We start from the raw sequence: 22,231 nt of genomic DNA, 5'->3' as shown, positions 1-22,231 counted from the left end.
GCTCCCTAAGAGCAGTCTTACTTAAATTGACTGATAAATTGCCTGATTTACCAATTTACAAATTCCTCAGTTTTCAGCTGTTTTCCCAGCACTGACTCACTTCTCTCCTCCCACTTGGGCTAGAGCCAATCAGTCGTATCTCTTGCTAATCTCCTCCTGCTGTTGTTGTTGCTCCCAAAGCTACAGCAGTTCTGAGTCAAGTCTGCCTGTCCTTGACCTGTACTTAAACTGTTTTCACTTCTCTTCTCCTACTTGGGCTAGAGCCAATCAGTCGTATCTCTTGCTAATCTCCTCCTGCTGTTGTTGTTGCTCCCAAAGCTACAGCAGTTCTGAGCAGGACTGAGTATATATTTGTACAAATATATACATTATTTTAATTTACTTTAGTTTAGTTTGCTTTATTTTAGTTTAGTTTATTGTCACGTGCACCGAGGTACAGTGAAAGCTTTTGTTGTGTGCTATCCTGTCAGCGGAAAGACTATACATGATTACAATCGAGCCGTCCAGGATAGAGGGAAAAACATTAAGTGTAAGATAAAGCACAGCAGCACAGAAGCAGACCATTTGGCCCATTTTGTCTGTGCTCCCTCCTCAACATCGTTTAGAATGTTTAAATAGTTTACCAGCCATGATTTTACAATTGTTGTCCTTTTCAAATTGCTATCCAATTTCCTTGAGAAATTTCCTTTGCGATCTGGATTCAGCGCACTTTAGCTGGTGAGTTGCAGGTGATCATGACATGATGATGAAAAGCATTTACATAGAAGTCATAGAGAAATGCAGACATAAAGTGCTGGAGTAACTCAGTGGGTGAACTGAGTGACCTGCTGAGTTACTCCAGCACTTTGTGTACTTTTTGTGAACCAGCATCTGCAGATCCTTGTTTCTACGGAGAGAAATGCAGTCATTCTGCCCATGCTGTTGATTTACTCATTTAGCTTAGTTTAGAGATACAGCATGGAAACAGGCCCTTTGGCCCACTGAGTCAGCGATCACCCGTACATTAGTTTGATCCGACATACCAGGGACAATTTTACAGAAGACAATTAACCTACAAACCTGCGCGTCTTTGGAGTGTGGGAGGAAACCGGAGCACCCAGAGGAACCCGCGCAGTCACAGGGAGAACGTACAAAGAGCATCCGTAGTCAGGATCGAACCCGGATGTCGGGTGCAGCGAGGCAGCAACTCCTCCGCTATATCACTCCTCCACTGCCCCGTGCGCCACTGTGCTGCCCCATACCTCGACAACAGGCCTGGCTCACCCACCGCGGAACCGGGAACCCTCCTGGAGTTATCCGAGGCTTGTCTCCTGCTTGACCCCAAAGACCCGGAACTGGGGAGGATGGAGGGAGGGAGTTGGGGATGCCGGTGGACGCTGGATAATGGCCATCTTTAAGAAGGCGGCGGACGGAGGAGAGGATTGGTGCTGCCATGACAACGGGCCTTTAAGGCCAAGATACGACTGCACTCTGAAAAACGTTAAAAATTTGTGGACACCAGAAATGTGGCAACTCTGTGTACTGTCTCGGCTATTACACCACAGTTGTTGCAATTTTGTATGTATCTATGATTATGCTTATCTATAGTATGATTTTACTGCATTGTATGCAAAGCAAAGATTATCACTGTGTTTAGGTACATCGGTGCATGTGACAATAAAGGATCATCATCATCACAGTTCAAGAGGATGGCTCATTGCCAAGGAACTGCAGATTCTGGAATCTTGTCCAGAGTACAAAGTGCTGGAGTAACTCCGCAGGTCAGGCAGCATCTCTGGACGACATGAATCGTTGATGTTTGGGGTCGACACTCTTCTTCAGACAGATGGTAATAGGGGAGAAGAAAGCTGGCAAATAAGTGGAGGAGCAACAAAGCCTAGCATGTGATAGCAGCTTATCCATGTCCTCCAGAGATGCTGCCTAACTCACTAAGTTCCTCCAGCAATCTGTGTTCTACTCGCCTTACATACGTATTATATAGTTGTAACTTGATATCCCAACTGCTGTACTCACTACCCTGAGTCATGACAGAAATAAATCACCTGCTAAAGATTTTAAAAATTAGGACATGCATTGTTTTTAAACTCAGTAACAGATGATTTCTTTCAGTTTTAATCATTATTTACTCTTACTGGTTTTTCACTAACCCAGTGAGGCAGGGAGGTGAGCCCTGAGTGGTAGTTTTTAATTGATGTGGCGGCACGGTGGCGCAGCGGGAGAGGTACAGCCTTACAGTGTCGGAGACCCAGGTTTGATCCTGACCTCAGTGCTGTCTGTACGGGGTTTTTACGTTCTCCCAGTGACCATGTAGGTTTTTACCGGGTGCTCTGGTTTCCAAAGATGTACAGGTTTGTAGGTTAATTGGCTTCGGTAAAAATTGTAAATTGTCCCTAGTGCGTAGGATCATGTTAGTGTACATGGTGATCGATGATCAGCCCAGACTCAGTGGGCCATAGGGCTTGTTTCTGCCATGTATCTCCAAAGTCTACCCATCATCTTTCTTTCTTATAGTTGCAGCTTTAGTTTTGTTAGATGTACAGTAGAGAAAGGCTCTGAAAGGAATAAGCAGAGTTTCATATCTTTTGACACAAGTGCTTTATTCCTATAATTGTTGTTCACCCTTGCTAGTAACGAATGGTTTTGATTTTAGGGTTCATAGATGCAAACAGTCCTACAGAGACGCAGCATATAAACACACCCTTTGTGAGTTCACACCCATCAACAAACACCCCATAACATCAATCCTACCTTAATCCCATTTTCTTTCCAATCAAAAACATAATTTCTAAGTTTGAAAAATTGAGGGAAATGAGGAAAACTGTAACCAATTACAATAAGACATCAATAAACCAGAACAGCCACATACTGTACACATGACTTTCCAAATAGGTGACATTTTTTGTCCAAATGAATAAGTTGCTCACCCTTTTCTTAGCATTAACTGCATTGTCTACTAATGGTATCAGAAACTATAAATGTATAAATCATTAAACAACAAAGGAAGCCTACACCTGCTTGCAGCATGGACCAAGACAACATTCAGGCTGATAAGTGGCAGATATTGTGAGCAGTTTGGGCCCCATATCTGAGGAAGGATGCGTTGGAGAGGAGCCTACCACGAAGTTTCCGAGAATGATCCTGAGGATGATTGGGTTAACTTATGATGAGCGTTTGACGGCACTGGGCCTGTACTCGCTGGAGTTTAGAAGAATGAGGGGGGACCTCATTAAAACATAACAAATAGTGAAAGGCCTAGATAGAGTGGATGTGGAGAGGATGTTTCCACTGGTGGGAGGGTCTAGGACCAGAGGACATAGACTCAGAATAAAAAGACGTACCTTTAGAAAGGAGATGAGGAGGAATTTCTTTATCAGAGGGAGGTGAACCTGCGGAAGTCATTGCCAGAGACGGCTGTGGAGGCTGTTATTGGGCATTTTTAAGACAGAGATTGACAGATTCTTGATTGGTAAGGGTGTCACGGGTTATGGGGAGAGGCAAGAGAATTGGGTTGAGAGAAAAAGATAGATCAGCCATGATTGAATGGTGGAATAGTCTCGATGGGCCGAATGACCTACTTCTGCTCCTATGAGTTATGAACTTCTGAAGATAATATTCAGAGCTCAAAGCTCTTGATATTTGATGCAATGACTATTGGCAAGTATCAATTCATCAAAGGACTTGGAGTCACCACTTATCTGCGGAATTGGCCATTTTTAAACGTGGCTACCAAAGTAGATTGGGCATCATTTTAGGCATTCATTCCTTTCACCACTGGTACTCCATGGCTGCAGGGCGTACCATCCACACGATGCATGGCAAATGCTTGTCCGAGCTATTCTGACAGCACTTATTAAATGCACAGGCTCCACCATCAACAGGGACAATAGCATCACCATTTAGACAGGTACACGGGTAGGATAGGTTTAGAGGGATATGGGCCAAACGCAGGCTGGTGGGATTAGTGTAGAGGGGGCATATTGGTCGGGCTGAAGGGTCTGCATCCAGGCTCTATGACACCATGACCATCACTCGTAGGTTCTCTCACTACCTTGCCCACAATTTTACGGCAGCACCCTTCACCAGAAGGACTGCAGTTTTCAAGAAGTTGGTGGGCATCCATCTTCTCAAGGGTAAGTACGGATAGATATTAAATGCTAGCCTGGAAATGGCACCTATAAAATAATTCTAAAATCTTTATAAGGCCATAAATTCCAGCACTTTGCTTTTATAAGTAATTTCCTCATGAGATAAAATTTAAAAGTGGTTGCGCAAAACATTTGAACCTTGGTTAGACAATAATTGAGTGCACTTCATATATATATATATATATATATATATATATATCAACAAACCTATTACAGAAAGAATAGAAAAGCTGAGGAGGGAGTATGTGATTTTCAAGTATTTTTATGGGAAATATGTAATTGTAATTATCAGGAAAGCAGGAACCAGTTGGGTTACATTCATCTTGAGCAGAGAAGGGTAAGGATTGAACTTGCACGCTCGTGCAATGCAATGAAAGTTTTTGACAAATATGAGAGAGCACGAGACTATTATCCTATCCAAGCTCATCGCCAAACTCATGGAATTTGGAGTCAATAGACAATAGACAATAGGTGCAGGAGTAAGCCATTCGGACCTTCGAGCATTCGGACCCAATCAGTACCCCGATCCTGTATTCTCCCCATTTCCCCTGACTCCGCTATCTTTAAGAGCCCTATCTAGCTCTCCAGTATCCAGGGAACCGGCCTCCACCACCCTCTGAGGCAGTGAATTTCACAGTCTCACAACTCTCTGTGTGAAAAAGTGTTTCTTCATCTCCGTTCTAAATGGCTTACCCCTTATTCTTAAACAGTGGCCCCTAGTTCTGGACTCCCCCAACAATGGGAACATGTTTCCTGCCTCTAGCGTGTCCAAACCCTTATATGTCCAAATCTTATATGTTTCAATGAGATTCCTTCTCATCCTTCTAAATGCCAGAGTATACAAGCCCAGCCACTCCATTCTCTCAGCATATGACAGTCCTGCCATCCCAGAAATTAACCTTGTAAACCTACGCTGCACTCCCTCAATAGCAAGAATGTCCTTCCTCAAATTAGGAGACCAAATCTGCACACAATACTCCAGGTGTGGTCTCACTAGGGCCTTGTACAACTGCAGAAGGACCTATTTGCTGCTATACACAACTCCTCTTGTTATGAAGGCCCACTGTACCTGCATGCTTACTTTCATTGACTGATGAACAAGGACCCCCAGATCTCGCTGTACTTCCCCATTTCCCATTTAGATAATAATCTGCCTTCCTGTTTTTGCTACCAAAGTGTATAACCTCACATTTATCCACATTAAATTGCATCTGCCATGCATTTGCCCACTCACCCAATCTGTCCAAGTCACCCTGCATTCTCATAGCATCCTCCTCACAGTTCACACTGCCACCCAGCTTTGTGTCGTCTGCAAACTTGCTAATGTTACTTTGAATCCCTTCATCTAAATCTGCATGTATATTGTAAATAGCTGCGGTCCCAGCACAGAGCCTTGCGGTACCCCACTAGTCACTACATGCAATTCTGAAAGGGACCTATTAATCCCTACTCTTTGTTTCCTGTCTGCCAACTAATTTTCTATCCATGTCAGCACTCTACCCCCAATACCATGTGCCCTAATTTTGCCCACTAATCTCCTATGTGGGACTTTATCAAATGCGTTCTGAAAGTCCAGTTACAGATTAGTCAAGCATGATTGCCCCTTAATAAATCCATGCTGACTCAGACCGATCCTGTTACTGCTATCCAAATATGCCGCTATTTCATCTTTTATGATTGACTCCAGCATCTTCCCCATCACCGATGTCAGGCTAACTGGTCTATAATTCCCTGTTTTCTCTCTCCCGTCATTCTGAAAAAGTGGGATAACATTAGCTAACCTCCAATCCACAGGAATTGATCCTGAATCTATAGAACATTGTAAAATGATCACCAATGCGTCCACGATTTCTAGAGCCACTTCCTTAAGTACCCTGGGGTGCAGACCATCAAGCCCGGGTACAACCGGCAGTGAAGAAAGCAAATGGCATGTTGGTGTTCATTGTAAGAGGATTAGAGTATAGGAGCAAGGAGGTCCTACTGCTGTTGTGCAGGGCCCTGGTGAGACTACACCTGGAGTATTGTGTGCAGTTTTGGTCTCCTAATTTGAGGAAGGACATTCTTGCTATTGAGGGAGTGCAGTGGAGGTTCGCCAGGTTAATTCCCGGGATGGTGGGACTGACATATGATGAAAAAGTGGGTCAACTGGGCTTGTATTCACTGGAATTTAGAAGGATGAGAGGGAATCTTATTGAAACATATAAAATACTTAAGGGATTGGACAGGCTAGATGCAGGAAAACTGTTCCCGATGTTGGGGAGTCCAGAACCAGGGGTCACTGTTTAAGAATAAGGGGTAAGCCATTTACGACTGAGATGAGGAAACACTTTTTCACCCAGAGAGTTGTAAATCTGCAAGGATGTGTTCTCAGTCCCCTTCTTTACTCCTTGTACATCCACGACTGTGCAGCCAAATGCAAATCCAATTCAATTTACAAATGTGCAGACGATAGTGGGCCATATTTCAAATAATAACAAGACAGAGTACAGTAAATAGATTGAGAACCTCGTAACCTGTTGTCAAGACAACAACATGTCCCTAAATGTCAGCGAGACAAAGGAGATAGTGATCGACTTCAAGAAGCGAAGTGGTAGAAACACCTCATTGATGGCACCGAAGTACAGATGGTTGAAAACTTCAAATTTCTAGGAGTAAATATCACCATCAACTTGTCCTGGACAGCAGAAAAACCAGATAAATCTTTCAAGACATGGACACCCTTTACCGAATTCTTACAAGGATAGTATGGCGCAACACAAATTTGTATTTTAATCCAACTATGCGTTGGGTGAGGTGGGTGGGGGGAGGGGGGGAGGGGGGGGGGGGGGGGGGGGGGGGGGGACGAGGGGCAGGTATCTCCACTTTTTTCTTTTTTTCTTTCTTTTTTCCTTTTCCTCTCTTATATCTTTACTCACTCTTTGGCCACACTACTTTGGTAGCCTACGGGTCCTATCTTTTCACTTTTCACCTTTTCCTTCTCTTGTTCGTTTCCCTCATTTTCAGGTTAAAAGGTCGAAACTGAAGCTGTACAATAATTGTATAATTTTACATGCCGAATGTTTTATTCTTGTACAATTGCTTCTAATAAAAATAATTTAAAAAAAAAAAACTTGTCCTGGACAAGCCACATCAAGAGAGTCAAGGGTCAAGAATGTTTAATGATCATATGTCCCAGATAGAACAATGAAATTCTTACTTGCATCGTTGCAATGGCCAAGAAAGCACACCAACGCCTCTACTTAATACAGAGTTACTCATCTGTAAGCTTAATTTAAATATTATAGAATATAAAAGGTCAATATTACTATCAACATTTAAAAAACACCTGGACAGGTACATAGATACGAGAGGCTTTGAGGGATGTGGGCCAAACACAAGCAGGTGGGACTAGAGTAAATGGGGCATCTTGGTCAATGTGAGTATGTTCACAGCTACTCCTATGACTCCTTTCTGCTCCCATGACTTATGCAGAGAATTGTGGACGCAGCTCTGGGGAACCAACCTCCCTTCCATTGACTCCATCTACACCTCACGCTGCCTCAGCAACGCCACCAGCATCAACAAGGACCAGCCTCATCCCGACCTCACCCACTTCTTCCCTCTCCCGACCTTCAGGCAAGAGGTACAGAAGTGTGAAAACACACACCTCCAGATTCAGGGACAGTTTCTTCCCAGCTGTTATCAAGGAACTGAACCATCCTATCACCAACTAGAGAACGATCCTGACCAACCATTGACCTCATTGGAGACCCTCAGACTCTCTTTAATTGGACTTTTCTGGACCTTATCTTGCAATAAATGTTATTTCCTTTATCCTGCATCTGTACACTGTGGACAACTTTATTGTTAACATGTAGTCTTTCCGTTGACTGGTTATCACGCCACAAAAACATTTTTAACTGTACCTTGATACACATGACACTAAATAAAATTAAACTAAACTAAACTAAACCTTAACAGTGGAATAAAGCTGACGGAGATAGTATCAGTGTCAACTTGCCCATTGTTACATGAAAAACTAAAGTTAGATCATTCTGACTGAGGCTAAAGGTGTTTTGTTGCAGATCTGGACTCTGGAACTCTCAATTCTAACAGCGTAGGCCAGTATTATCAGCTGACCTTCCCTAGATCTGCACGTGAGAATTATATTTTCAATGGAAGATAAACACAAAATGCTCTGGAGAAAATTAATCGGTGACGTTTCAGGTCGAGACCCTTCTTCAGTCTGAGGAAGGGTCTCGACCCTAAACATCACCTATTCCTTTTCTATAGAGATGCTGTCTGACCCTCCGAGTTTCTCCTGCTTTTTGTGTCTATCTTCGGTTTAAATCAGCATCTGCAGTTCCTTCCTCCACATTGTAATTTCAATCATTCAGCAAAGAACTGGAAAATAAAACAATGATTTCAAGTTAACTTAATTATTACAAAGTAAGCCATTCCCTGTGGTGAAATAAGTTGTGCAAATTAAACTTGGCGCATACATTGGCTAGTTATAATAGCAGTGGGCAAAAATAATTTGTTCTGATTCCAAAATAAGGAGTGGCGCAGTGGCGCAGTGGGTAGAGCTGCTGCCTCACAGAGCCAGAAATCCAGGTTCAGCCCTGATCAAGGGTACTGTCTATGTGTGTTCAAGAAGGAACTGCAGAAGCTGGAAGATCGAAGGTACACAAAAATGCTGGAGAAACTCAGCGGGTGCAGCAGCATCTATGAAGCGAAGGAAATAGGTGACATTTCGGGCCGAACCCCTTCTTCAGATGTCTACTACTGTCTATGTGTGGAGTTTGTACATTCTCCCTGTGACCGTGCAGGTTTCATCCTACATTCCAAAGACGTGAAGGTTTGTAGGTTAACTGGTTTCTGTAAATTGCCCCCAGTGTGTAGGATAGAAATAGTATACGGAGTGATCACTGGTCAGCATGGCCTTGGTGGGATGAAGGGCCTGTTTCCACGCTGTATCTCTAAACTAAACTGAAGAGTAATTGCCCTACTATCAGAATACAACATATAACTCACAACAGTAGACATTAACTGAAGGTCAATGAAGGTGGGGATTTTATTTTTTATTTTCATCTATTAGCACAAGTACATAATAGTGATACAGAAGCATACAGCTAAGCCCCAGAAAACCTCTCACCAGGCAGCCAGGAACCTGTATGATTCGATCATGACAATCCAGGGACCAGGTATTTTATTAACTACATGCAGAAGCAGACAGTTGGAAAGTCGTAGTGTTGGATAAATCAATTATCCATTCAGCAAATGAAAACTGAATGCATGGAAAACAAATTACACACAAGGTGAAGTTTTGCAGGGATCGCCAATATTTATGCCATATAATGTAGAAATATGGATTTAAGGCTAGAGTTTGTGTGCGACGCACTTTGGATAAGTGTGGTCTTGAATTTTAGCTAACTGGCGTCAGACATCGTTTTGGCCAACCTGATATGGGAAAGATGTGTAAGAAGGAACTGCAGATGCTGGTTTAAACCGAAGATAGACACAAAAAGCTGGAGTAACTTAACGGGACAGGCAGCATCTCTGGAGAGAAGGAATGGGTGACGTTTCGGGTCAAGGCCATTCTTCAGTTGTTAAAGCGAAAAGGGGTGCAGAGAATAATTACGAGGATGTTGCCAGAAGTCGAGGGCCTGATCTACAAGGAGAGGATGAGCAGGCTAGGACTCTATTCCTTAGAGTGCACGAGAATGAGGGGTGATCTTCTAGAGGTGTATAAGATTATGAGAGGAATAGATAGGGTAAACACACGGTCTTTTACCCAGAGTGAGGGAATCAAGAACCAGAGGACATATTTAAGGTGAGGGGGAAAGATTTATTTAGAACAACATTTTAACACAAAAGGTGGTAGGTATATGGAACAATGCTTGAGGCAGTACTTGAGGCAGGTACACAATGTTTAAGAAACATTGAAACAAGTACATGGGTAGGAAAGGTTTAGAGGGATATGGGCCACACGCAGGCTGGTGAGACTAAGTATAAATGGGGCAGAGACACAAAATGCTGGAGTAACTCAACAGGACAGGCAGCATCTCTGGAGAGAAGGAATGGGTGATGTTTCAGGTTGAGACCCTTCTTCAGACTGATGTTACTCCAGCATTTTGTGTCTATCTTCGATTCAAACCAGCATCTGCAGTTCTTCCCTACACATAAATGGGGCATGTTGATCAGTGTGGGCAAGTTGGGCCAAAGGGCCTGTTTCCACACTGTATGACTCTATGACAAGAGGGCTGGTGAATAACACCCATTGTCCCTACCCATAGTGAAGACAAATTCACACAGTTTGTTGATAGGCGGCAGCATTAGCAAAAGGTCAGTCACTCGTCGTGGCTAACCTCGAGGTCGAGGATGATGGTCTACGTTCTGTTGTTTTTATGGACTCTCATGTGGCTTATGAATCCAATCCTGGCTTTGAAAGTTCTTCGACATTCAGGACATATAATTCCAGATGGCAGATCGAGCTTTGGTTGTTGCTGCCTCTCTTTCTGTTTTCTTCTCTTTTTTTCTAATTCTGCGCACCACTTGGCTTCGAAGATCGCTGTTCCTCCTTGGATGATGGTTCGCCAGAGTTTCCTGTTCTAGGCATTGGTTTCCCAATTGTCGATGTCGATTGAGACCGCTTGGGTTTTCTTTTAAGGCATCTTTGAATATCTTCTTTTGTCCGCCACTTTTCCGTTTGATTTCTTCAAGCTGGGGGTAGAAGGTTTGCTTTGGTAGATGCTCGTCTTCCATCCGAACAACATGACCGACCCATCTTAGTTGGTTCTTGATGATGAAGGCTTCGATGCTGACACTGACTACCCCTTGGAATGATGAGCATCACTGTTCTCTCCTCTGATGCATGTACTGACTAAGGTGCTGATCACACAATTGCTGGAGCTACAATAAGGCAATCTGTGCCTCAATAAGTAGCTGCCAGGAATGGTGCAGGTCATTTGAACATAACACATGGAACAATACAGTACTTTTCCCTTTGGCCCACAATGTCTGTGACAAACATCTAATCTCCTCTGCCTGGACATGATCCATATTCCACCATTTCCTGTATTTCCATATGCCTATCTAACAGCCTTTTAAACACCACAATTGCAATTACTTCCACCACCCATTCCTGGCAGCGGGTTCCAGATACCCCCCGCCCTCTGTGTAAAAAAAAAACGCCTTTAAAATTTCCATCTATAACCTTACAGCTAGGCCCTCTAGTCGACAGGGTGGCACAGAGGTAGAGTTGCTGCCTTAAAGGGCTTTCTCACGGTGCGACCTGACGCAAGACTTAACAAGAGTTTAACATCGTGGGAACCTCCTGCGATAACAGTACGGCATTCGTGGACCACCGAGGACCTTCGTGGCGCTAACAGCAGGTAGTCGTGTAACTTTGTAAGGTCGGGAGAAAATTCAAACATTTTTGAATTTCTCCAAGAGTGACTTGAGCACTTTTTGGTGAGCGTTGCAACATTGTATGAACGCAGATGCCAGTGCGATATCCGTGCGATATCCGTAATGACTCTTGCGGGTACCGTGGGAACTCCTGCGAACGGTAAACCCGGAAGCTTGACAGAGGGGACATAAGGTGAGTAAAAAAGGTCATCTCAATATCGCCAAAGGACCATGTGTCCATTGAGGACGTCCCACCTAATTGTCATTATTTGAGAATCTTTTTCACAGTAAGACTTGCAGAGATGCCTCTCAGAAAAGCGCAAAGAAAGGGGTCAAAGAAAGTCAGAAAGTTTTTAGCCATGCAGGTAAATGAGGAGGAGACTCAGCAAGAGAGACAGGTGGAGAGGCAAGAGGAGATGCCTGTGGGCTCCTTGGAGCAGGGAGAGGGTGATCAAGTTGGATTTGAGATTGCCTCCCCAGTAGCTGTTGCCTCCCCAATAGCCTCAGCAGACGATAAGAAAGTTGTAAGATAGACTTTTATAAGAATCGCCTGAGGCCAAGTAGCGGAGGGTGATTGCTATGCGCAACCCTGGTTCCAGTGCCTTTCTCATTACAGTGTCAGTCTTCTTCAGCAGAGGTCCCAAATTATTCTTTAACTCATTAAAGAGCTCGGGTGAAATTCTGACAAAGTTTTTGAATGCACTTTTATCCTCTTCGCACAGCACATTAAGCAGTTGCTCATATTGTCCAAATTGAGGTCTCCGTTGAAACATGGGCTTAACCCAGTGAGACTTCCTCTTAATTCTCTTTTTAATTAATCTCACCCTTCTGCCTTCACGCAAGCGTTTTCGATGCACATGTTGCGCTAATGCATACAGCACGTCAATGAAAATAACAACCAGCCTGTACTCGAACCAACTTTGTATAGGCATGTCTGCAAATGAGACAATTCTACGAACAGAGGATATTTATATAGTGTGTGAAAAAAAGTGACATCATTTGTGCCACGTGATTAACTACACTACAGTCCACGATGTTCATTCACGATTAACGGGAAAGATCGGGAGACGGACAAGTCACTCGCACAAATGACAGAATTGCCGAGTACCGTGGGAACTCTTTATCTACCCCCCGTTATATCGTGCGGAACTCGTGCTGGACCACGACCACTTCACTCTGGTGACATCTTGCGTCAGGTCGCACCGTGAGAACCGGCCATTACAGCACCAGAGGCCCAGGTTCGAACCTGACTACGGTTGGTGTCTGTATGGAGTTTGTACGTTCTCCCCGTGACCATGTGATTTTTTCCCCGGGTGCTCTGGTTTCCTCCCACACTGCAAAGATGTACAGAGTTGTAGGTTAATTGGCTTCTGTAAATTGTCCCCAGTGTGTAAGATAGTGCTAGAGTACGGGGTGATTGATGATCAGTGCGGATTTGGTTGGCCAAAGGGCCTGTTTCCACGCTATATCTCAAAAGTCTAAAAGTCTAGTCTTTGACATTTCAACCCTGGGAAAAATAATCTGAGGGTCTACCCTCTCAATGTATCTCAGACTTTTATATTTCTCTATCAGGTCACTTCACAATTTTTTAATGCTCCAGAGAAACCAATCCAAGATTTTCCAGTCTCTCCATGTAGGGGGACCAAAGGACCTGTTTCCTTGCTGTATTTCTAAACTTATGCAATTTTCTCCCAGCATCTAACCACCATTGCTTCCCACCTCTCTCCCGTTTACTAAGCTGCAGTATCGTAATTGGTGTCTTTGGACATAATTGTTCACAAACTATTGTTGCTGTTCTTGGTAATCCTCTAATCTAGGCTGCATTCTGGTAAACCAAGTATAAGTGCATAGTGTCACACCTTTATGGAATGGTTGAGCATGCAAGGAAACAGCAGCACACCTCCCAGCAAATGCAAGGTACAAAGTCATATAAAGAGGTGGCGCAGCAATAGAGTTGCTGCCTCACAGCGCCAGAGTTGTGGGTTCGATCCTGACTAGGGGTGCTGCTGTACATTTTCCCTGTGACTGTATGGATTTTTTCTGGGTGCTCCGGTTTCCTCCCACATCCCAAAGTCGTTCAGATTTGCAGGTTAATTGGCTTTGGTTAATTGTATCGAGCACAATATGTAGGATGAGAAACTGGGATAACATAGAACTAGTGTACAGGTGATTGATGGTCAGCATGGACTCAGCGAGCTGAAAGGCCTGTTTCCACGCTGTATCTCTAAACTAAACTAAAGTAAATTAGGAATGAATCCTGCATCCAGGCTGAGTCTAGGAGTTCCTCAAAACATATATTCAGGAGAAAATCATGAATGAAGATGGGAATTTTAATATTGCTTTTATTTACTTTTCATTTTTGGATTTCCAAGTATTTGAGAAAGATTACCGTTAAGGACGTTATCACAATATCTTTCATAAGATCCTATCAGGTGGCACTTGGCAAATTTTCATGGAGATATTATACTAAATTATTAAATTGTCCTTATTTGAAAAGTAAAGGGCAGGTTGTTTACACATCCATACAATGAGGATACAAAGATTATTTTTCTCCCACCTCCATATTTTAGAATAGCATATAAAATGTCTGCTTATAATTACATTTGCCGATCAACATTTTGGTTTAAGAACTGATTTCAGTCTGAATTAAGCAGGCAACGTGCAATATCTACAATATAAGCATGGGTTCTATTCATATATTGAGATAGTATCTCAGGATATAATAGAATAACTTTAATCATCTGTCAGCTGTGATCCATGAAGGAATATATTAAAAAACAGGAGTCAAAATGAGCTATGTTCTCCCTTTCCTCTGATAGTATAGCACCTTGGTGCAGTGGTAGAGTTGCTGTCACACAGCGCCAGAGACCCGGGGTCGATCCTGACTACGGGCGCTGTCTGTACGGAGTTTGTACCTTCTCCCTGAGTTTGGGTTTTCTCTGGGTGCTCCGGTTTCCTCCCACATCCCAAAGACATGGGGATTTGTAGGTTAATTGTATTCTGTAAATTGTCCCTAGTGTGTTGGATAGAGCTAGTGTGTCAGATACAGTTGATCGTTGGTCGGCGTGAACTCGGTGGGCTGACGAGCCTGTCTCCACACTGTATCTCTAAACCTGTGCAACTCCCAGCATCTGGCCACCATTGCATCCCGCCTCTATCCCATTCTCTAAGCTACAGAAGAAAGATACAAAATGCTGGAGTAACTCAGCATTTCTGAACAAAAAGGATGGGTGATGTTTTGGGTCAGGACACTTCTTCGGAGTCTAAGCTACAGTATCTGAATTGGTGTTTTGGTACACAACTGTTCGCTACCTACTGTGGCTGCTCTTGGCTATCACAATGGATTATAATGCAGTCAAATGAAAGCCTCCACTCTCTATAGCTTCTCAATTGGAAGAGTGCAAGATAAGGGAAGAGGGTTACCTGTGCAGATACTCTGAATATTAATAGATTTTGGTCAACGATCAAGGAGCAGTCAATCATGTTATGACTCGCGCTGTCCTGTCAACTAAATTCACAAATTGAGAAGCTTCTTCCTTCTCCCACGCACTGGCTCCATCTGGCATGATGCCTAGTCCTGCTCAAATGGAAACAGACCTTTCGGTCCACTGATTCATGCCAACCAGCAATCACCTCGTACACTAACATTATCCAACACACTAGAGACGATTTACAATATTTACTGAAGCCAATTAACCTACAAACCTGTACGTCTTTGGAGTGTGTGAGGAAAGCGGAGCACCCGGAGAAAACCCATGTGGTCACGGGGAGAACGTACAAACTCCATACAGACAGCACCCGTAGTCAGGATGGAACCCGGTCTCCACTGGCTCCATCTACCTCTGACTGCATGATACCTAGTCCTGCACAGGTGCAAGTGGTGTGCAGACAAGAGGCATACAAGGCGTTGTGGATGGTGTGTTTGTTCATAGGATCGTAACATCATGCAACAAGGGAACAGGGCCTTTGGCCTACTGTGTTATGGCTGAGCACAATACATGAGGTGTGAGACGTGGCCACAAAGCAGCAGCAGTGCCGGTGCTAACCATGTGAGGATGAGGAGAAAAACATGATTGTTAGGTTTGGAAGCAGCATTAGTGGGAGTGTTCTGGCAAACAGGTCCGGCTCATCGAGGATCAACCGTCGTGGACAGAGGATGGAGGACCCGCCAGTCGGCCCAGCGTGCCCACTGTGGTCTCCGATCGCGGCCCCGAGCTACCGGTGTCGACGGGATCCACGCCACCAAGAGAGAGGAGGAACCCGAGAGCAAGGTGGACCGTCAAGAACAAAAGGGGGCTCGGAGGGGGGGGGGGGGGGGGGGGGGGGGTTCACTGTCCTGCATAATTGGCGCATTACTTTTAATGTATATTCCCCCTAATACCATGGACTCTCATCTTGTTTAGCATCCTCACATGCAGCACTTTATCCAATGGGTTTCTGAAAGGACTTTTATAGAAGGACTTCGAGCCAGAGTGCACATTATTATAAGAACCGTAAGCCAGCCCAAGGCAGTGCAAGTTGGTAATGATATTAAACGCCCAACTTGATGCCGCAAGGCTGACAATTTTAGTCAACATCTGCTCTGAAAGAAAAAGATAATGATGGTGTAATTTAGTATTTAACATTGTTAAATTTAGATCACTGAATGATTCTCTCCCTTTACAGAATGCATTCTTTTTGTATGAGCTATTAAAGTGATAATACAGTGGATGTGAAATGTACAAGAAAAGAATTCCAATGACTCCTGGAGTCAGTCATTGGATCCATACCACACAGAATCATGCCCCTTTTGGTCCAAATTGTCCATGCCAAACAAGATGACCAAGTCTGAAGAAGTGTCTTGACTCGAAACGTCACCTATTTCTTTTCTCCAGAGATACTGCCTAACCCACTTAGTTACTCCAGCATTTTGTGTCTATCTAGGAAGCCCATTAAAGCTGGTCCCATTTGCCTGCATTTGATTTATAGCCTTCTAAATGTTTCCTGTCCATGTACCTGTCCAAATGGTTTATTAAATACAATACAATACAATACAATACAATACAATACGTTGTATTGTGCCGGACTCCTGAAATATAAGAATACTTAAGCATTTTAAAATTTTCATTCCCAAAGTACAGCACGTAGAAAGAACTACATGGAAGGCAAATTAACATCACCGTCTCAAATTGTCAAATTAATTTCCATGTTTAATGTGCTTTGTGTAAATCTCCTACCTCGTGTTTGTTATTTCTTTGCTGTTTAGACTTGAGACTTTTACCAAGACTCTAGAGATACAGCATGGAAACAGGACCTTTGTCCCAAAGAGTCTGCGTGGAGCTGCAATCACCATGTACACAAGCTATCTTACACATCAGGGACAATTTATAGAAAGCCATTAAGCTATAAACCTGCACGTCTTTGGAGTGTGGGGGGAATCAGGAGCACCTGAAGCCCACGCGGTCACAGGGAGAATGTGCAAACTCCGTACAGACAGCACTCACGGTCAGGATCGAACCCAGGTCTCTGGCGCTGTGAGGCAGCAACTCTACCGCTGCGCCACCGTGCCACCCTGCTGCACCATTGTCTTAATTATTGTCATAACAGTCTCGATCATGTCAAGTTTCTTAAAACTTTGGAAACTAGGAACGAGCAAACGTGTAAAATTCCCTCGTTAATACCCACCACAGTCAATTGTTGTTAATTGTTTGAACAGCTGTCCAGTCGTTCAGAACATCAGCACCTCACTGTGTGATCAATGATGAGGCTTCAGCAGCAAGACCAGTGCCTGAATCACTGGGAGAGTGTGGTGTGAGGACATTCCTGATGAATATCCGATAGAACTAGGCAACACGATCTCTCGTCAGCCCACCTGCTGACTAGTAATTCCCCACAACCTTTCTCTTTTAATTACCAAGGGACAGGTGATTTCTGCTTCCCGGCAGCAGTCATTAGTTCCCATCATTATCTCCTCCATGCCAGCAAAACCTACAGGAATAATGTTGGCTCTGTTGATTTTCTTTTTCGCAAAACAATTCCGCTGGTTATGTGTAGGAAGGAACTACAGGTGCTAGTTTACCTCGAAGATAGACACAAAATGCTGGTGCAACTCAGTGTGTCAGGCAGCATCTTTGGAGAGAAGGAATGGGTGACGTTCTTCCTTGGTAAACCAGCATCTGCTGTTCCTTCTATCTTTCTACAAAATACAATTTCAGATTCCTACAGATGATACCTGAGCCAGGTTTATCTAAACTTGGAACATTCTTGTTGAGTCTGATATAAATTACATGCCACATACGAGGCAGTCTTGAGCATAACAAGTGGATACACAGAAAATGCTGCAGTAACTCAGTGGGCCAGGCAGTATCTCTGGAGAACATGGATAGGTGAAACTTCAGGTTGGGGAACCTTCTTCAGTCTAAAGGGTTCCGTCCCGAAACGTCACCTATCCACGTTCTCCATGTATGCTGCCTGACCCGTTGAGTAACTCCAGCACTTGGCCTCCACAACCGTCTGTGGCGATGAATTCCACAGATTCACCCGAATTCATTCACCACAGTCTTTCCAGAGATGGTATTTTATTTGTATGTCAATGACAAAGGAATACCTTTTGCCAAAGATCAGGCCTACAAATGTTTTGCGTGCAGATTTCCCTGTTTCCGATGTAATGAACAATCAGGTGCCTCCTGCAGGGTATCTGTGCATTTCAATGACTGTGATATCATCAATTGATGACTGCATCAATTGTGTTAAATCATGTTACAATCATGTTAAAAACTCAAAGGACAGCAAATGTTTCATTGCGTATTAAGTATTTTACATAGAGCGCAATTAGAGTCTGCAGTTGGAATTCAGGCAATTGATGAAGGACCACAAAGAAATACAATACTGGAGTTAATTGTGCAGTACACACTCATTATAATGGACCATATGGGGATGGTGTAGTGCGTGGGTCTCAAAAGGAAGCACGAAGTCCAGTGATTTGAGAGGCACCTTTTATTATGTTCCTCCCGGTTGTAGGGAAGACCAAACAAGAGAAAGATGGCACCCAAACCCCTGCCTTTAAACCCTCTGGCTAAGGGCTGCCTCCGGACTGAACCACTCCCGTGCCGAGGGGTTCGACAGTATGATGGCACGACCCTTGGGAGCCGCCACAATGGGATGGTGTCCATTATTGCCAATTGTCATTAGTTCCCATCATTATCTCCTCCATGCAGGCCATGTAAGGTATTATCACAGGAGAAGTAATGGAGACAAATAGCTGCAGTTGCTGGTTAATACACAAAAGGACACAAAGTGCCAGGGGAACAGCGGGTCAGGCAGCATCTCTGGATGTTTCGGGTCGAGACCCTTCTTCAGACTCTCGGTCGGGAACTGGGCCTGGAATCTGCCGCCTGCTAGCTGGCGGGGGGAGAGGCGAGGATCAATGGAGTCGATGGCCGCAGCCTGCGGGAGACCAGAGTGCAGATGAGGGCAGGCGGTAGTGGTGACAGCGGCAGGTTCAGCCTGGAAGTGGCAGAGGAAGCTATGTGGGCCGGCAGTGGTGACAGAAGGTCTGGCTGAGGAGGCGTCACAAGCGGGTAGCAGTTGTAACTGCAAGCAGCCGGGAAGCCTGCACAGGCCAAAGGGCCTGTTTCCAAGCTGTATCTCCAAACTAAGCCTTCAATTTGGCAACAGACCACCTTTATTCCATCAATCTAAGATGGAGTTCAAAACAAGAGTTCAAAGGAAGTCAAAGGCCTGGAGAGTGGATGTGGAGAGGATGATTCCACCAGTTGGAGAGTCTAGGCCCAGTGGACACAGCCTCAGAATAAAAGAACGTACCTTTAGAAAGGAGATGAGGAGAAATGTCTTTAGTCAGAGGCTGGTGAATCTGTGGAATTCATTGCCACAGACGGCTGTGGAGGCCGTCAATAGATATTTTTAAGGCAGAGATTGAAAGATTCTTAATTAGTGCGGGGGTCAGGGGTTATGGGGAGAAGGCAGGAGAATGCGGTTGAGGGAGAGATAGATCAGCCATGATTAAATGGCGGAGTAGACTTGATGGGCGGAATGGCCTAATTCTGCTCCTATCAATAATGAACATGAATACATTCCAATGCACTTCATCAGAGACAAGGTTATTCATCGGCTGCAGATGCTGTGGAATAGATTGTACGGTACCTGAACAATGGGGGAGCGAACCACTCCAACGACCTTCCTCCTGGCACACGCGAGTGTTATTTCCAATCACACTTCGAGACCCACGACAGGAGTAGCGCACTACAGACCCAAGAGTAAACTTGTCTCCTAAAAGCTGGCCGTTGACCGGGACTCCAGGGTGACCGCATGAAATAGCTGGAAAATAAAACCACCTTCATCAGAGCCAAAATCATTGTTACAAAAAGAAAAAGGATTTTAATTTGGTTTAGTTTAGAGATGGATCACAACTCGTTCCTCCAAATTTCGACAACATACACAACCATCTCAATACATTTACCATGCACCTTCATAGTACATTTAGTTTAGTGTAAAGATACAGCTCAGAAACAGGCCCTTCATCCCACCGAGTTCGTGCTGACCAGCGATCCCTGAACACTAACACGATCCTACTTGCACTAGGGACAACGTACAATTTTACCAAGCCAATTATCCTATTAACCCGTACATCTTTGGAGTGTGGGAGGAAACCCGAGCACCTGGAGAAAGCATACAAACTCCGTATGGACAGTACCTGGAGTCAGGATCAAACTCAGGTCTCTGGTACAGTGAGGCAGCAACTCTACCGCTGTGCCACCGTGCCACACTAAAAGCTATCTTTAATATCTTATACCTCAGCTACTTGTTCTAAGGAACAAAGTCATCGAGTACATTTGAAAATGATACCAATAAATTTCCAAATAAACAGCTGACCTTTCACATCTCCGATAATCGTGATTCTACAGGCAATTTAGAACTTGGCCAGTCCAATTAAACCTAAAATATTCACACCATAGAAACTATTAAACCCTAAGCGCAAAGAATAATTCATCTCAACTGCAAAATGCTTCAGAGTTATTATTGATATTGCACCAATGTTTAAAAAGTTAAAGCTAACCAATGCAGAAGCACAATAGTTGAGTTGAGTTTAGTTATTGTCACATGTACCGATGTACAATGTAAAGCATGCTTCCAGTCATCGGAAAGTCTATACATGATTACAGTCAACATTCGAAAGATACTTTTCTTCATTACGGAAGAATAAGAGATGAACTAGCACATTCCGAACATGCAAAAATGTGGAAAACGTGTCAAAGCATTATACTTGTGTGGCTAAGAAGACACAAAGTGTTGGAGTAGCTCAATGGGTCAGGAGAACACGGATAGTGACTGCTTCAGAAGAAGGGCCCCGACCCAAATTATCACCGATCCATCTTCTCCTGAGATGCTGCCTTACCCACTGAGTTACTCCAGCATTTTTTTGTCTTTTTTTGTAAACCAACATCTGCAGTGGACTGAGGTAGACAAAAATTGCTGGGGTGGACTGGATGGGCCGAAGGGCCTATTTCCATGCTGTCCCTCCAAACAAAACAAAACGTAATCAAGTTATTTTCAATATGCATTATGAAAATGTGTATTTTAGCAGAACTGCATGCGGCATCTTGAGATGATCGGCAGCTATTTCCATTGCTTAAAAAACCCCCACTGGCATTAAGATTAACACATCGTGATGTTATCACTGAGTAATATTTAAACAACACAAACAGAAATAGGGACTTTAGGCTTTAGACTTTAGAGATACAGCGCAGAAACTTAGTCCGCACCGACCAGCGATCCCCGCACATTTGCACTATCCTACACACACTGGAGACAATTTACAATTTTATTGAAGTCAATGAATCTACAAACCTGCACCTGTTTGGAGTGTGGGAGGAAACCAGAGCACCTGAAGAAAACCCATGCAGGTCGCATGGAGAATGTACAAACTCCGTACAGACAGCACCTGTAGTCAGGATCGAGCCCGAGTCTCAAGGCAGCAACTCTACCGTGGTATCACTGTGCCGCCCTGTGCGTTCTGTTCGGCCCTATTTATTTTATTTTATTTTGTAAATTTGCATCACTTTCCATTAGTTTAACAAAGGTTTTTCATTGTACCTCAATACATCTGATAATATAAACAAATACTGACACCACATTGCCAAAATAAGTCACGATTCCAGTGATGCAAATCAGAGACTTGAAATTATACTTCTTGGTAATAATGTACACAAGCATAATACTTCAGAAATTCTATTTTGTCTTGTAAACAGATGGCAAAGTGTTTATAATATTTCAGGATTTGATGGCAAATGGTTCACTCTAGCTGTGGAGTTAAACACCGGAGAGAAAGAGTTATTGCTAGGAAAGTTAAGAATGCAGGCTCTAATGAGAACAAAGAACTTTGCTGCACAAGAAACTGGAGGATGATGTGGGGGTATGAAATGTATTTCCAAATAATGAGTTTGGGAGTTATAAAAGTGAGATTGAGACTCATCAAAAGGGATTAAGGGATATGATGAATCGGAAGAAGATGGGACTGGAAACTAAGAGAAGGAATTGAGGAATATGGGAAAAGACGGTCCAATGGGATGGAGATCTCAGAGAGGAGTTAAAGGATAGGATGAGTTGTATGGTGAGGGATTTAAAAGTATATAGGATTCAGATCGATAGTTGTAGTTTTTGCATCGTACAGCGTAGAAACAGGCCCTTTGGCCTAACTT

General features: G+C 43.8%; 1 protein-coding gene across 1 annotated transcript in view; it reads right to left on the bottom strand.

Moving 5' to 3' along the window:
• Positions 1 to 22,231, bottom strand: part of csmd1 (CUB and Sushi multiple domains 1) — a 501,649-nt gene that overhangs the window by 74,378 nt on the left and 405,040 nt on the right. Inside the window, exon 44 of the mRNA XM_033020497.1 lies at positions 19,677 to 19,850. Within this exon, the coding sequence (XP_032876388.1) occupies positions 19,677 to 19,850 (174 nt within the window). The remainder of the gene's footprint in view (positions 1 to 19,676; positions 19,851 to 22,231) is intronic.

Source organism: Amblyraja radiata, chromosome 5 (assembly GCF_010909765.2).
Source record: "Amblyraja radiata isolate CabotCenter1 chromosome 5, sAmbRad1.1.pri, whole genome shotgun sequence".
Taxonomy (NCBI): domain Eukaryota; kingdom Metazoa; phylum Chordata; class Chondrichthyes; order Rajiformes; family Rajidae; genus Amblyraja; species Amblyraja radiata.
This window is presented reverse-complemented; position numbering and strand designations above follow the sequence as displayed.